General features: G+C 42.6%; 1 protein-coding gene across 1 annotated transcript; it reads left to right on the forward strand.

Moving 5' to 3' along the window:
• The first annotated feature begins 9,781 nt into the window (after positions 1-9,781).
• On the forward strand, positions 9,782-17,738 carry LOC129846590 (equistatin-like). Its single transcript, XM_055914533.1, has 5 exons — positions 9,782-10,079; positions 11,161-11,292; positions 13,264-13,353; positions 17,323-17,454; positions 17,599-17,738. The coding sequence occupies exons 1-5, from the start codon at positions 9,938-9,940 to the stop codon at positions 17,694-17,696; spliced, it is 594 nt and encodes a 197-aa protein (XP_055770508.1). The 5' UTR covers positions 9,782-9,937; the 3' UTR covers positions 17,697-17,738.
• The last annotated feature ends 225 nt before the right edge of the window (positions 17,739-17,963 follow it).

Consider the following 17,963-nt stretch of genomic DNA (forward strand, 5'->3'; position numbering starts at 1 on the left):
ATCAGAATGTTGTAACGGGGTCCAATGTCCAGTAGAGTCTTTAGTTGGGTTCCAGAACGAATTATTTCCCTCTTTGGTTAGCAAGCACAATAGCATTGCGGCGCTACACAGCGTTTCTTCAAAAAATTCTTCCGTCGTATCACATCTAAAGTCCAGAATAAATTGCAATAATATAATTAAAGTATATTGAAAAAACATACTTTAGGATGATTTTGTGACATGTATCAAATAATATCGTAGTCAGACATCATATTCACCGTTATCTACCTTGTTCCAGAAGCCGAGACCAAATTCTGCTTCGCGCCCGGATTTTTTTTTTAACTGCGCAGGTCTCACAAGAAGGTGTGTTATTCAGTCCATGGACGAGATATTCGACTCCTTTCAATTCTCACTTCCGCATTACAGCCTGACGAAGGCGTGTGACGTGTTTATATGGTCCCAAGTCAAAGGGCCTTTTATAGAGAAGGTCTTAAAGAGACACATCGCATTTTGGAAATCTCAATTCGGCTGGGAAAATGGCTGTAAAAATATTTCTGTTCGACTTAGAGAAACAATTCAAACCTTTTTAGAAACTATAGACTGTTATCTATCCAACAGTAGTAAATATATGCATATTGGAAAATAAAAAGTTTCTTAGGAGGCCGTTTGAAAATGTGCACACATTTTCCAGTTTTTTCAATATTCAGCTTGCAGCCCAAACAGGTTAACTCACAGGCAGGACAGAGAGAGAGAGACCCAGTGAAGACCTTTGAAGATCTCTGAAGGAGTGAAGCAACAACTGAAGATTTCAGAAATGTACATCTGAAATGGCTTCCTATTCAGTATAGGGCACTGCTTCTGACCAGGGCCTATAGGGGAACGGGTCCCATATAGGATGCAGTCTCGTGACCAGGGCCAAAGGGGAACAGGGTCCCATATAGGATGCAGTCTCCTGACCAGGGCCCAAAGGGGAACAGGGTCCCATATAGGATGCAGTCTCCTGACCAGGGCCAAAAGGGGAACAGGGTCCCATATAGGATGCAGTCTCTTGACCAGGGCCAATAGGGGAACAGGGTCCCATATAGGATGCAGTCTCCTGACCAGGGCCCAAAGGGGAACAGGGTCCCATATAGGATGCAGTGTCCTGACCAGGGCCCAAAGGGGAACAGGGTCCCATATAGGATGCAGTCCATGATTCCAGAATGTATATCCATCATTGTTATGTTATGTCCATATTACAATGTATGTTCCCTGTATCCAGATGCTACGATCCGATCCAAGACCCCCTGTGAGCGTGCTAGAGATGATGTGATAAATGGCCTATTTGGAGCCTTCATCCCCACATGTGACGCCGCTGGACAATACACCCCTGAGCAATGTTCCGGCTCTACAGGTTAACATTTCACGAGTATCTACCCCGGGTCCGGGAGCACCCCCCCCCCCCCCCCCCCCCCCCCCACACTGAGTAGCATCGCTAGCATAGCGTCACAATCAAATAGTAGCATCTAAATATCATTAAATCACAAGTCCAAGACACCTAATGAAAGATACAGATCTTGTGAATAAAGCCACCATTTCAGATTTTTTAAATGTTTTACAGGGAAGACAAAATATGTAAATCTATTAGCTAACCACGTTAGCAAAAGACACCACTTTTCTAACTCCATCAGTTTCTTACTCCATCAGGTGCTATCACCAATTCGGCTAAACTAAGATATTGATAGCCACTAACCAAGAAAAAACCTCATCAGATGACAGTCCGATAACATATTTATGGTATAGGATAGGTTTTGTTAGAAAAATGTGCATATTTCAGGTAGATATCATAGTTTACAATTGCACCCACCGTCACAAATGGACTAGAATAAATACATAGAGCAACGTGTTTACCTAATTACTAATCATCAAACATTTCGTAAAAATACACAGCATACACTAATCGAAAGACACAGATCCTGTGAATACAGACAATATTTCAGATTTTCTAAGTGTCTTACAGCGAAAACACAATAAATCGTTATATTAGCATAGCAAATGTGCAAACATTACCCCAGCATTGATTCTAGCCAAAGAGAGCGATAACGTAAACATCGCCAAAATATATTAATTTTTTAACTAACCTTCTCAGAATTCTTCAGATGACACTCCTGTAACATCATATTACTTCATACATTTACAGTTTGTTCAAAAATGTGCATATTTAGCCACCAAAATCATGGTTAGACAATGACAAAAGTTGCCCAGCTGGTCAGACAATGTCGTGCGCCATTGTAGACAGTGATCTAGTCGTATACATAAATACTCATAAACGTGACTAAAAAATATAGGGTGGACAGCGATTGATAGACAATTTAATTCTTAATACAATCGCTGATTTACATTTTTTAAATGATCCTTACTTTTCAATAGTTTGCGCCAAGCGAAGCTACATCTACCAAAATGGCGTCATAAGCGATTAACATTTTTAGACAGAAACACGATTTATCATAATAAATTGTTCTTACTTTGAGGTGTTCTTCCATCAGAATCTTGGGCAAAGAATCCTTTCTTGGGTCTAATCGTCTTTTGGTCGAAAGCTGTCCTCTTGCCATGTGGAAATGCCCACTGCGTTCGGCATGAACTGGAAACCTGCCCGGCGCTTCAAAGTGTCTCAGAAATAAATGTCCCAAAATGCGCACTAAACGGATATAAATTGCTATAAAACGGTTTAAATTAACTACCTTATGATGTTTTTAACTCCTATAACGAGTAAAAACATGACCTGAGAAATATTACTGGCTACACTAATGCTTGGAAAAAGAGCAGGTCGGTGTCCACCGCGCGCCCGCCGCATCTGGAAAAGAGTTCCTACCTACACGTTTTTTTGATTTATAGTGGCTGTGATTGCGCAATCGATACCATTCAAAGCGTCATCACGTAAAGGCATCCAGGGGAAGACGTAAGCAGTGTCCGTATCCTGATAGCGTTCACAGTGGCCTTTAAACTGACTCCAGATCAGGGGCCAAAATGTGTGAAATCTGACTCCATGTCAGGGAAATTGCTGTAGAATGAGTTCTGTTCCAATCAGAGACAAAAGTCCAACGCCTATAGAAACTAGAGAGTGTTTTCTATCCAATAATAGTAATAATATGCATATTGTACGAGCAAGAATTGAGTAGGAAGCCGTTTAATCTGTAATGGAATTATGCTAACGAGAAAACAGCACCCCCTGTAGTCGCAAAGAGTTAACACACACACGCATACAAGCCCACAGTAAATTATCCAATTCAATTGAACGTGACAATTAAATATCTTACTGTAAAATGTGTAAATATTGTCTATGTAACAGGTTATTAACATGTCCAATTCTGGTAGGTTACTGTTGGTGTGTGAACAGTTCTGGACAGAAGATCCTGGGTACTGAGACTCTACCAGGCACTGCTAGAATCAACTGTGCCACACAGAGTAAGTGAGGCACTGTGGTCTCATCCAACACCATCACCACTTTAAACTCCAACACATCACTACTATTGCTTCCTAACCTTGGATATCTTTATACTTTCTTTACAAGATGCTCCACTGATTTCAGAAACATGATCTCTCTTCTTCCTGTGTCTTTCTCTATCACAATCTCTCTTCTTCCTGTGTCCTTCTGTATCACGATCTCTCTTCTTCCTGTGTCCTTCTGTATCCCGATCTCTCTTCTTCCTGTGTCCTTCTGTATCATGATCTCCCTTCTTCCTGTGTCTTTCTGTACTATGATCTCTCTTCATTCTTTCTTTCAGTATCAGGATCTCTCTTCTTCCTGTGTCCTTCTGTATCACGATCTCTCTTCTTCCTTTGTCTTTCTGTATCACGATCTCTCTTCTTCCTGTGTCTTTCAGTATCATGATCTCTCTTCTTCCTGTGTTTTTCCACTTCCGACCATTCAGGTCATTAACCCTCATCCTTCCGCCACATACCATCAGAACTGACAGCCAAATTGTTCTCATTCCAGCACAGCTGTTGCTTAAACAACTATTTCTTAATTTCCTGCATTTTTTCTGCACTAATCGCCGCCATTTCGGACCTCCAACTCTGTGCGGGGATCCAGAAGGAGTGTTCTGACTGGACGGGTCCTTAAAAAGTAGAGGAGGGAGAGGTAGAATTTAACTCACAGGCAGGACAGAGAGAGAAAGAGAGAGACCCAGTGAAGACCTTTGAAGATCTCTGAAGGAGTGAAGCAACAACTGAAGATTTCAGAAATGTACATCTGAAATGGCTTCCTATTCAGTATAGGGCACTGCTTCTGACCAGGGCCAATAGGGGAACAGGGTCCCAGATAGGATGCAGTCTCCTGACCAGGGCCATAGGGGAACAGGGTCCAATATAGGATGCAGTCTCCTGACCAGGGCCCAAAGGGGAACAGGGTCCCATATAGGATGCAGTCTCCTGACCAGGGCCAAAGGGGAACAGGCTCCCATATAGGATGCAGTCTCCTGACCAGGGCCCAAAGGGGAACAGGGTCCCATATAGGATGCAGTCTCCTGACCAGGGCCCAAAGGGGAACAGGGTCCCATATAGGATGCAGTGTCCTGACCAGGGCCAATAGGGGAACAGGGTCCCATATAGGATGCAGTCTTCTGACCAGGGCCAATAGGGGAACAGGGTCCCATATAGGATGCAGTCTCCTGACCAGGGCCAATAGGGGAACAGGGTCCCATATAGGATGCAGTCTCCTGACCAGGGCCAATAGGGGAACAGGGTCCCATATAGGATGCAGTCTCCTGACCAGGGCCAATAGGGGAACAGGGTCCCATATAGGATGCAGTCTCCTGACCAGGGCCCTTCAGGGAACAGGGTCTCATATAGGATGCAGTCTCCTGACCAGGGCCCAAAGCGGAACAGGGTCCCATATAGGATGCAGTCTCCTGACCAGGGCCAATAGGGGAACAGGATCCCATATAGGATGCAGTCTCCTGACCAGGGCCCAAACGGGAACAGGGTCCCATATATGATGCAGTCTCCTGACCAGGGCCCAAAGCGGAACAGGGTCCCATATAGGATGCAGTCTCCTGACCAGGGCCAATAGGGGAACAGGGTCCCATATAGGATGCAGTCTCCTGACCAGGGCCAATAGGGGAATAGGGTCCCATACAGGATGCAGTCTCCTGACCAGGGCCAATAGGGGAACAGGGTCCCATATAGGATGCAGTCTCCTGACCAGGGCCAATAGGGGAACAGGGTCCCATATAGGATGCAGTCTCCTGACCAGGGCCCAAAGGGGAACAGGGTCCCATATAGGATGCAGTCCATGATTCCAGAATCTATATCCATCATTGTGATGTTATGTCAGTATTACAATGTATGTTCCCTGTATCCAGATGCTACGATACGACCCAAGACCCCCTGTGAGCGTGCTAGAGATGATGTGATAAATGGCCTAATTGGAGCCTTCATCCCTACGTGTGATGTCGCTGGACAATACACCCCTGAGCAATGTTTCGGCTCTACAGGTTAACACACACACTCATACAAGCCCACAGTAAATTATCCAATTCAGTTGAACGTTACAATTAAATCTCTTACTGTAAAATGTGTAAATATTGTCTATGTAACAGGTTATTAACATGTCTTTCTGGTAGGTTACTGTTGGTGTGTGAACAGTTCTGGACAGAAGATCCTGGGTACTGAGACTCTACCAGGCACTGCTAGAATCAACTGTACCATCCAGAGTAAGTGAGGCCCTGTGGTCTCATCCAACACCATCACCACTTTAAACTCCAACACATCACTACTCTTGCTTCCTAACCTTGGATATCTTTATACTTTCATTACAAGATGCTCCACTGATTTCAGAAACATGATCTCTCTTCTTCCTGTGTCTTTCTCTGTCACAATCTCTCTTCTTCCTGTCTTTCTGTATCATGATCTCTCTTCTTCCTGTGTCCTTCTGTATCTTGATCTCTCTTCTTCCTGTGTCTTTCTGTACTACGATCTCTCTTCATTCTTTCTTTCAGTATCAGGATCTCTCTTCTTCTTGTGTCTTTCTGTATCACGATCTCTCTTCTTCCTGTTTCTTTCTGTATCAGGATCTCTCTTCTTCCTGTGTTTTTCCACTACCAACCATTCAGGTCATTAACCCTCATCCTCCAGCTACATTCCATCAGAACTGACAGCCATATTGTTCTCATTCCAGCACAGCTGTTGCTTAACCTGTCTAGGACTAGGGTGCCGCTAGCGGCACACCCCCCCCACCCCCACTGAAAAGGCAGAGCCGCGAAATTCAAAAAAAATATTTTTTTAAAATATTTAACTTTCACACATTAAAGTCCAATACAGCTAATGAAAGACACAGATCTTGTGAATCCAGCCAACATGTCCGATTTTTAAAATGTTTTACAGGGAAGACACAATATGTAAAGATGTAAATCTATTACCTAAAAACACATTAGCATAATCCACCATCTTTTATTTGTCCACCAACACCAGTAGCTATCACCAATTCGGCTAAACTAAGATATTTATAGCCCCTAACCAAGAAAAAACCTCATCAGATGACAGTCTGATAACATATTTATGGTATAGGATAGGTTTTGTTAGAAAAATGTGCATATTTCAGGTAGATATCATAGTTTACAATTGCACCCACCGTCACAAATGGACTAGAATAATTACAATGAGCAACGTGTTTACCTAACTACTAATCATCAAACATTTCGTAAAAATACACAGCATACACTAATCGAAAGACACAGATCCTGTGAATACAGACAATATTTCAGATTTTCTAAGTGTCTTACAGCGAAAACACAATAAATCGTTATATTAGCATAGCACATGTGCAAACATTACCCCAGCATTGATTCTAGCCAAAGAGAGCGATAACGTAAACATCGCCAAAATATATTATTTTTTTCACTAACCTTCTCAGAATTCTTCAGATGACACCCCTGTAACATCACATTACAACATACATATACAGTTTGTTCGAAAATGTGCATATTTAGCCACCAAAATCATGGTTAGACAATGGGAAATGTAGCCCAGCTGGTGAGAAAATGTCCGTGCGCCATATTAGACAGTGATCTACTCGTATACATAAATACTCATAAACGTGACTAAAAAATATAGGGTGGACAGCGATTGATAGACAATTTAATTCTTAATACAATCGCGGAATTACATTTTTTAAATTATCCTTACTTTTCAATACAGTTTGCGCCAAGCGAAGCTAAGTCAAAAAAAATGGCGTCCTAAGCCACTAACATTTTTCGACAGAAACACGATTTATCATAATAAAAATGTCCTTCTTTGAGCTGTTCTTCCATCAGTATCTTGGGCAAAGGATCCTTTCTTGGGTCTAATCGTCTTTTGGTGGAAAGCTGTCCTCTTGCAATGTGGAAATGCCAACTGCGTTCGGGATGAACTTGAAGCGTGCCCAGAGATTCACAGCGTCTCAGAAATAAATGTCCCAAAATTGCACTAAACGGATATAAATTGCTATAAAACGCTTTAAATTAACTACCTTATGATGTTTTTAACTCCTATAACGAGTCTTAACATGACCGGAGAAAGATTACTCCCAACACTAATGCTTGGAACAAGTGCGGGTCGGTGTCCTCCACGCGCATGACGCAGCTGGAAAAGAGTTCCTAGCTACAGGGTTTTTTAATTTATAGTGCCTGTGATTGCGCAATCGACCCCATTCAAATCGTCATCACGTAAAGGCATCCAGGGGAAGACGTAAGCAGTGTCCGTATACTCATAGGAATAACATTGGCCTTAAAACTGACTCCAGAACAGTGGCCAAAATTTCTGAAATCTCACTCCATGTCAGGGAAATTGATGTAGAATGGGTTCTGTTCCACTTAGAGACAAAATTTCAACTCCTATAGAAACTATAGACTGTTTTCTATCCAATAATAATAATAATAATAATATGCATATTGTACGATCAAGAATTTTGTAGGAAGCCGTTTCAAAAATTACACGATTACCATAAATAGTGACAACAGCGCCCCCAGCTTTAACAGGTTAAACAACTATTTCTTAATTTCCTGCATTTTTTCTGCACTAATCTCCGCCATTTCGGACCTCCAACTCTCCGTGCAGTGTTCCAGAAGGAGGGTTCTGACTGGACGGGTCCTTAAAAAGGAGAGGGAGAGGTAGAATTTAACTCACAGGCAGGACAGAGAGAGAAAGAGAGAGACCCAGTGAAGACCTTTGAAGATCTCTGAAGGAGTGAAGCAACATCTGAAGATTTCAGAAATGTACATCTGAAATGGCTTCCTATTCAGTATAGGGCACTGCTTCTGACCAGGGCCAATAGGGGAACAGGGTCCCATATAGGATGCAGTCTCCTGACCAGGGCCCAAAGGGGAACAGGGTCCCATATAGGATGCAGTCTCCTGACCAGGGCCCAAAGGGGAACAGGGTCCCATATAGGATGCAGTCTCCTGACCAGGGCCCAAAGGGGAACAGGGTCCCATATAGGATGCAGTCTCCTGACCAGGGCCAATAGGGGAACAGGGTCCCATATAGGATGCAGTCTCCTGACCAGGGCCCAAGGGGAACAGGGTCCCATATAGGATGCAGTCTCCTGACCAGGGCCAATAGGGGAACAGGATCCCATATAGGATGCAGTCTCCTGACCAGGGCCCAAAGGGGAACAGGGTCCCATATAGGATGCAGTCTCCTGACCAGGGCCATAGGGGAACAGGGTCCCATATAGGACGCAGTCTCCTGACCAGGGCCATAGGGGAACAGGCTCCCATATAGGATGCAGTATCCTGACCAGAGCCCAAAGGGGAACAGGCTCCCATATAGGATGCATTCTCCTGACCAGGGCCCCATATAGGATGCAGTCTCCTGACCAGTGCCCAAAGGGGAACAGGGTCCCATATAGGATGCAGTCTCCTGACCAGGGCCCAAAGGGGAACAGGGTCCCATATAGGATGCTGTCTCCTGACCAGGGCCAATAGGGGAACAGGGTCCCATATAGGATGCAGTCTCCTGACCAGGGCCCCAAGGGGAACAGGGTCCCATATAAGATGCAGTCTCCTGACCAGGGCCAAATAGGGGAACAGGGTCCCATATAGGATGCAGTCTCCTGACCAGGGCCAATAGGGGAACAGGGTCCCATTAGGGATGCAGTCTCCTGACCAGGGCCAATAGGGGAACCGGGTCCCATATAGGATGCAGTCTTCTGACCAGGGCCCAAAGGGGAACAGGGTCCCATATAGGATGCAGTATCCTGACCAGAGCCCAAAGGGGAACAGGCTCCCATATAGGATGCATTCTCCTGACCAGGGCCCCATATAGGATGCAGTCTCCTGACCAGTGCCCAAAGGGGAACAGGGTCCCATATAGGATGCAGTCTCCTGACCAGGGCCCAAAGGGGAACAGGGTCCCATATAGGATGCTGTCTCCTGACCAGGGCCAATAGGGGAACAGGGTCCCATATAGGATGCAGTCTCCTGACCAGGGCCCCAAGGGGAACAGGGTCCCATATAAGATGCAGTCTCCTGACCAGGGCCAAATAGGGGAACAGGGTCCCATATAGGATGCAGTCTCCTGACCAGGGCCAATAGGGGAACAGGGTCCCATATAGGATGCAGTCTCCTGACCAGGGCCCAAACGGGAACAGGGTCCCATATAGGATGCAGTCTCCTGACCAGTGCCAATAGGGGAACAGGGTCCCATATAGGATGCAGTCCATGATTCCAGAATGTATATCCATCATTGTTATGTTATGTCCATATTACAATGTATGTTCCCTGTATCCAGATGCTACGATACGACCCAAGACCCCCTGTGAGCGTGCTAGAGATGGGGTGATAAATGGCCTAATTGGAGCCTTCATCCCCACATGTGACGCCGCTGGACAATACACCCCTGAGCAATGTTCCGGCTCTACAGGTTAACACACACACTCATACAAGCCCACAGTAAATTATCCAATTCAGTTGAACGTGACAATTAAATCTCTTACTGTAAAATGTGTAAATATTGTCTATGTAACAGGTTATTAACATGTCCAATTCTGGTAGGTTACTGTTGGTGTGTGAACAGTTCTGGACAGAAGATCCAGGGTACTGAGACTCTACCAGGCACTGCTAGAATCAACTGTGCCACACAGAGTAAGTGAGGCCCTGTGGTCTCATCCAACACCATCACCACTTTAAACTCCAACACATCACTACTATTGCTTCCTACCTTGGATATCTTTAAACTTTCTTTACAAGATGCTCCACTGATTTCAGAATCATGATCTCTCTTCTTCTTGTGTCTTTCTGTATCACGATCTCTCTTCCTCCTGTGTCTATCTGTATCACGATCTCTCTTCCTCCTGTGTCTTTCTGTATCACGATCTCTCTTCTTCCTGTGTTTTTCCACTTCCGACCATTCAGGTAATTATCCCTCATCCTCCCGCTACATTCCTTCAGAACTGACAGCCATATTGTTCTCATTCCAGCACAGCTGTTGCTTAAACAACTATTTCTTAATTTCCTGCATTTTTTCTGCACTAATCGCCGCCATTTCGGACCTCCAACTCTCTGTGCGGGGATCCAGAGGGAGTGTTCTGACTGGACGGGTCCTTAAAAAGTAGAGGAGGGAGAGGTAGATTTTAACTCAAAGGCAGGACAGAAAGAGAAAGAGAGAGACCCAGTGAAGACCTTTGAAGATCTCTGAAGGAGTGAAGCAACAACTGAAGATTTCAGAAATGTACATCTGAAATGGCTTCCTATTCAGTATAGGGCACTGCTTCTGACCAGGGCCTATAGGGGAACAGGGTCCCATATAGGATGCAGTCTCCTGACCAGGGCCATAGGGGAACAGGGTCCCATATATAATGCAGTCTCCTGACCAGGGCCAATAGGGGAACAGGGTCCCATATAGGATGCAGTCTCCTGACCAGGGCCCAAAGGGGAACAGGCTCCCATGTAGGATGCAGTCTCCTGACCAGGGCCCAAAAGGGGAACAGGGTCCCATATAGGATGCAGTCTCCTGACCAGGGCCCAAAGCGGAACAGGGTCCCGTGTAGGATGCAGTCTCCTGACCAGGGCCCAAAGCGGAAAAGGGTCCCATATAGGATGCAGTCTCCTGACCAGGGCCCAAAAGGGAACAGGGTCCCATATAGGATGCAGTCCATGATTCCAGAATGTATATCCATCATTGTTATGTTATGTCCACATTACAATGTATGTTCCCTGTATCCAGATGCTACGATACGACCCAAGACCCCCTGTGAGCGTGCTAGAGATGATGTGATAAATGGCCTAATTGAAGCCTTCATCCCCATGTGTGACGCCGCTGGACAATACACCCCTGAGCAATGTTCCGGCTCTAAAGGTTAACCTTTCAGGAGCCTCTACCCCGGGACCGGGAGCACTCCCCCCCCCCCACACTGATTAGCATCGCTAGCATAGCGTCACAATTAAATAGTAGCATCTAAATATCATTAAATCACAAGTCCAAGACACCTAATGAAAGATACAGATCCTTTGAATAAAGCCACCATTTCAGATTTTTAAAATGTTTTACAGGGAAGACACAATATATAAATCTATTAGCTAAACACGTTAGCAAAAATCACCATTTTTCTTTGTCCACCATTTTCTCTCAACACCAGTAGCTATCACCAATTCGGCTAAACTAAGTTATTGATAGCCACTAACCAAGAAAAAACCTCATCAGATGACAGCCTGATAACATATTTATGGTATAGGATAGGTTTTGTTAGAAAAATGTGCATATTTCAGGTAGAAATCATAGTTTGCCATTGCAGCCAGCATCACAAATCTCACCAAAGCTCCTAGAATTACTACAGAGAGGAACTTATATTACCAATTTACTCATCATGAAACATTTCTTAAAAATACACAGCACATAGCAATGGAAAGACACAGATCTTGTGAATCCAGACAACATTTCAGATTTTCTAAGTGTTTTACGGCGAAAACACAATAAATCGTTATATTAGCATACCACATATGCAAACGTTACCAGAGCATTGATTCTAGCCAAAGAGAGCGATAACGCAATCATCGCCAAAATATATAAATTTTTTCACTAACCTTCTCAGAATTCTTCAGATGACACTCCTGTAACATCATATTACAACAATACATTTAGAGTTTGTTCGAAAATGTGCATATTTAGCCACCAAAATCATGGTTAGACAATGACAAAAGTAGCTCAGCTGGTCATAAAATGTCCTGCACCATATTAGACAGTGATCTAGTCTTATACATAAATACTCATAAACTTTACTAAAAAATACAGGGTGGACAGCGATGGATAGACAATTTAATTCTTAATACAATCGCGGAATTACATTTTTTAAATTATCCTTACTTTTCAATACAGGTTGCGCCAAGCGAAGCTATAGCAAACAAAATGGCGGCATAAGCGTTTAACATTTTTCGACAGAAACACGATTTATCATCATAAATTGTTCTTACTATGAGCTGTTCTCCCATCAGAATCTCGGACAATGAATCCTTTCTTGGGTCTAATCTTCTTTTGGTCGAAAGATGTCCACTTGTCCGTCGAAATGCCCACTAACGTACGACCGGGACCCCGAAACGTGCCCGGAGCTTCAAAGTCTATTACAAAGCAATGCCTCAAAATCGCACTAAATGGATATAAATTGCTATAAAACGGTTTAAATTAACTACCTTATGATGTTTCTAACACCTATAACGAGTAAAAAGATGACCGACGCTATATTACTGGCTAAACCAAGGCTTGGAAAAAGGCCAGTCAGATATCCTTCTTGCGTTGAGCGCAGTGTCCAAAGGAACGCTACTTCCGGTATTTGGTGATTTATAGAGCCAATGATTGCGCAATCGACTCCATTCAAATTGTCACCACTTACTGACATCTAGAGGAAGGCGTGGGCAGTGTTTGTATCTCATAGGATTTACAGAGACTTTTAAAACTGATCTGGAACCAGAGGCCAAGATGTCTAAATCTCACACACTGGGAGGAAAAGTGCTGTAGAATGAGTTCTGTTTCACTCAGAGACATAATTCAAACGGCTGTAGAAACTAGAGTGTTTTCTATCCAATAATAACAATAATATGCATATTGTACGAGCAAGAATTGAGTACTAGGTAGTTTAATCTGTAGAGAAAATTATGCTAATGCGAAACAGCACCCCCTATAGTTGCAAGAAGTTAAAACACACGCACGCACGCACACACACACACTATAAATGCTCCAATTCAGTTTAACATGACAATTCAATTTGTTACAGTAAAATTTATATTTGTGTAAATATTGTATACGTAACAGGTTATTAACATGTCTTTCTGGTAGGTCAATGTTGGTGTGTGAACAGTTCTGGACGGAAGATCCCGGGTACTGAGACTCGACCAGGCACTGCTAGAATCAAATGTGCCACCAAGTGTAAGTGAGGCCCTGTGGTCTCATCCAACACCATCACCACTTTAACCTCTATCGCGGATCCGGGATCCCCCCCAACACAAAAGCTGACTAGCATAGCCTAGCCTAAAGTTACAGGGATATCATAAAATAAAATGTTTATGAAATCACAAGTCCAAGACACCAAATGAAAGATACAGATCTTGTGATTCAAGCCATCATCTCTGATTTGTAAAATGTTTTACAGGGAAGACACAATATGTAAATCTATTAGCTAAACACTGTTAGCAAAAGACAACAATTTTCTTACTCCACCATTTTCTTACTGCATCAGTAGCTATCACCAATTCGGCCAAATAAAGATATTGATAGCCACTAACCAAGAAGAAACCTCATCAGATGACAGTCTGATAACATATTTATTGTATAGGATAGGTGTTGTTAGAAAAATGTGCATATTTCAGGTATAAATCATAGTTTACAATTGCACCCACCATCAGAACTCGACTAGAATAAATACAGAGAGCAACGTGTATTACCTAATTACTAATCATAAAACATTTCTTAAAAATACACAGCGTACACTAATTGAAAGACACAGATCCTGTGAATCCAGACAATATTTCAGATTTTCTAAGTGTCTTACAGCGAAAACACAATAAATCGTTATATTAGCATAGCACATGTGCAAACATTACCCCAGCATTGATTCAAGGCAAAAAGAGCGATAGCATTATCACCACCAAAATGTATAAATTTTTTCACTAACCTTCTCAGAATTCTTTAGATGACACTCCTGTAACATCATATTACAACATACATATAGAGTTTGTTCGAAAATGTGGATATTTAGCCACCAAAATCGTGGTTATACAATGAGAAAAGTAGCCAAGCTGGTCAGAAAATGTCGGGCGCCATATTAGACAGTGATCTAGTCTTATACATAAATACTCATAAACTTGACTAAAAAAATACAGGGTGGACAGCGATTTATAGACAATTTAGTTCTTAATGCAATCGCTGAATTACATTTTTTAAATTATCCTTACTTTTCAATACAGGTTGCGCCAAACGAAGCTACACCAAACAAAACGGCGGCATAAGCGTTTAACATTTTTCGACAGAAACACGATTTATCATCATAAATAGTTCTTACTATGAGCTGTTCTTCCATCAGAATATTGGGCAATGAATCCTTTCTCCGGTCTAATCGTCTTTTGGTCGAAAGCTGTCCTCTTGTCCCGTCGAAATGGCCACTAACGTTCACCATGCACTCAAAGTGCCCAGCTCCTCAAAGTGCATCACACAGAAATGCCATTAAATCGCCCTAAACGGATATAAATTGCTGTAAAACTGTTCAAATTAACTACCTTATGATGTTTTTAACACCTATAACGAGTAAAAACATGACCGGAGAAATATTACTGGCTAAACAACAGCTTGGAAGGAGGCAAGTCAAACGACCATCGTGCGTCAGGCGCAGAGACGAAAAGAAAGCTACTTCCGGTCATTGGTGTTTTATACAGGCCCTGATTGCGCAATCGACTCCATTCAAAGCGTCACCCCTTACTGACATCTAGAGGAAGATGTAGACAGTGTTTGTATCCTCATAGCATTTACAGGGACCTTACAACTGACCTGGGAACAGGGGCCAAGATTTCTGAAATCTCACTCCATGTCAGGGAAAGTGCTGTAGAATGAGTTCTGTTTCACTCAGAGACATAATTCCAACGGTTATAGAAACTAGAGAGTGTTTTCTATCCAATAATAATAATAATATGCATATTGTACGAGCAAGAATTGAGTAGGAAGCCGTTTAAATTGGACACGTTTTCCAGAAAAGTGACAACAGCACCCCCTGTCCTCATCAGGTTAACCTTTCACGAGTATCTACCCCGGGTCCGGGAGCACCCCCCATCCCCCCCACACTGAGTAGCATAGCCTAGCATAGCGTCACAATTAAATAGTAGCATCTAAATATCATTAAATCACAAGTCCAAGACACCTAATGAAAGATACAGATCTTGTGAATAAAGCCACCATTTCAGATTTTTGAAATGTTTTACAGGGAAGACAAAATATGTAAATCTATTAGATAACCACGTTAGCAAAAGACACCACTTTTCTAACTCCATCAGTTTCTTACTCCATCAGGTGCTATAACCAATTCGGCTAAACTAAGATATTGATAGCCACTAACCAAGAAAAAACCTCACCAGATGACAGTCTGATAACATATTTATGGTATAGGATAGGTTTTGTTAGAAAAATGTGCATATTTCAGGTAGATATCAGAGTTTACAATTGCACCCACCGTCACAAATGGACTAGAATAAATACAATGAGCAACGTGTTTACCTAATTACTAATCATCAAACATTTCGTAAAAATACACAGCATACACTAATCGAAAGACACAGATCCTGTGAATACAGACAATATTTCAGATTGTCTTACAGCGAAAACACAATAAATCGTTATATTAGCATACCACATATGCAAACGTTACCAGAGCATTGATTCTAGCCAAAGAGAGCGATAACGTAAACATCGCCAAAATATATTAATTTTTTCACTAACCTTCTCAGAATTCTTCAGATGACACTCCTGTAACATCACATTACAACATACATATACAGTTTGTTCGAAAATGTGCATATTTAGCCACCAAAATCATGGTTAGACAATGACAAAAGTTGCCCAGCTGGTCAGACAATGTCGTGCGCCATATTAGACAGTGATCTAGTCGTATACATAAATACTCATAAACGTGACAAAGAAATATAGGGTGGACAGGGATTGATAGACAATTTAATTCTTAATACAATCGCTGATTTACATTTTTTTAATTATCCTTACTTTTCAATACAGTTTGCGCCAAGCGAAGCTACGTCAAACAAAATGGCGTCATAAGCGATTAACATTTCTCGACAGAAACACGATTTATCATAATAAATTGTTCTTACTTTGAGCTGTTCTTCCATCAGAATCTTGGGCAAAGAATCCTTTCTTGGGTCTAATCGTCTTTTGGTCGAAAACTGTCCTCTTGCCATGTGGAAATGCCAACTGCGTTCGGCATGAACTGGAAACCTGCCCGGCTCTTCAAAAAGTCTCAGAAATAAATGTCCCAAAATGCACACTAAACGGATATAAATTGCTATAAAACGGTTTAAATTAACTACCTTATGATGTTTTTAACTCCTATAACGAGTAAAAAGATGACCGACGCTATATTACTGGCTAAACCAAGGCTTGGAAAAAGGCCAGTCAGATATCCTTCTTGCGTTGAGCGCAGTGTCCAAAGGAACGCTACTTCCGGTATTTGGTGATTTATAGAGCCAATGATTGCGCAATCAACTCCATTCAAATTGTCACCACTTACTGACATCTAGAGGAAGGCGTGGGCAGTGTTTGTATCTCATAGGATTTACAGAGACTTTTAAAACTGATCTGGAACCAGAGGCCAAGATGTCTAAATCTCACACACTGGGAGGAAAAGTGCTGTAGAATGAGTTCTGTTTCACTCAGAGACATAATTCCAACGGCTATAGAAACTAGAGACTGTTTTCTATCCAATAATAGTAATAATATGTATATTGTACGATAAAGTAGGAGAGTAGGAAGCCGTTTAATCTGTAATGCAAATATTTTAATGAGTAAACAGCACCCCCTGTAGTCGCAAGAAGTTAACTCACCGGCAGGACAGAGAGAGAAAGAGAGAGACCCAGTGAAGACCTTTGAAGATCTCTGAAGGAGTGAAGCAACATCTGAAGATTTCAGAAATGTACATCTGAAATGGCTTCCTATTCAGTATAGGGCACTGCTTCTGACCAGGGCCAATAGGGGAACAGGATCCCATATAGGATGCAGTCTCCTGACCAGGGCCCAAAGGGGAACAGGGTCCCATATAGGATGCAGTCCATGATTCCAGAATGTATATCCGTCATTGTTATGTTATGTCCACATTAAAATGTAAGTTACCTGTGTGTCCAGATGGTACGATACGACCCAAGACCCCCTGTGAAGGTGCTAGAGATGCCGCGACACATGGCCTAATTGGAGCCTTCATCCCCACATGTGACGCAGCTGGACAATACACCCCTGAGCAATGTTCCGGCTCTAAAGGTTAAAACACACGCACGCACTCACGCACACACACTATAAATGCTCCAATTTCAGTTTAACGTGACAATTCAATGTGTCACAGTAAAATGTATATTTGTGTAAATATTGTATATGTAACAGGTTATTAACATGTCTTTCTGGTAGGTCAATGTTGGTGTGTGAACAGTTCTGGACGGAAGATCCCTGGTACTGAGACTCGACCAGGCACTGCTAGAATCAACTGTTCCACCAAGTGTAAGTGAGGCCCTGTGGTCTCATCCAACACCATCACCACTTTAAACTCCAACACATCACCACTCTTGCTTCCTACCTTGGATATCTTTATACTTTCTTTACAAGCTGCTCCACTGATTTCAGAATCATGATCTCTCTTCTTCCTGTATCATGATCTCTCTTCTTCCTGTGTCATTATCTCTCTTCTTCCTGTGTTTTTCCACTTCCGACCATTCAGGTCATTAATCCTCATCCTCCCGCTACATTCCATCAGAACTGACAGCCATATTGTTTTC

The sequence above is a fragment of the Salvelinus fontinalis genome, unplaced genomic scaffold (genome assembly GCF_029448725.1).
Source record: "Salvelinus fontinalis isolate EN_2023a unplaced genomic scaffold, ASM2944872v1 scaffold_0593, whole genome shotgun sequence".
NCBI lineage: Eukaryota > Metazoa > Chordata > Actinopteri > Salmoniformes > Salmonidae > Salvelinus > Salvelinus fontinalis.

Coding starts and splice junctions, on each gene's coding strand:
- LOC129846590 (XM_055914533.1), top strand. CDS start 9,938: ATGTGTAAATATTGTCTATGTAACAGGTTATTAACATGTCCAATTCTG. Junction 11,293..13,263: donor GCAATGTTCCGGCTCTAAAG/GTTAACCTTTCA, acceptor TCTTTCTGGTAG/GTCAATGTTGGTGTGTGAAC. Junction 17,455..17,598: donor GCAATGTTCCGGCTCTAAAG/GTTAAAACACAC, acceptor TCTTTCTGGTAG/GTCAATGTTGGTGTGTGAAC.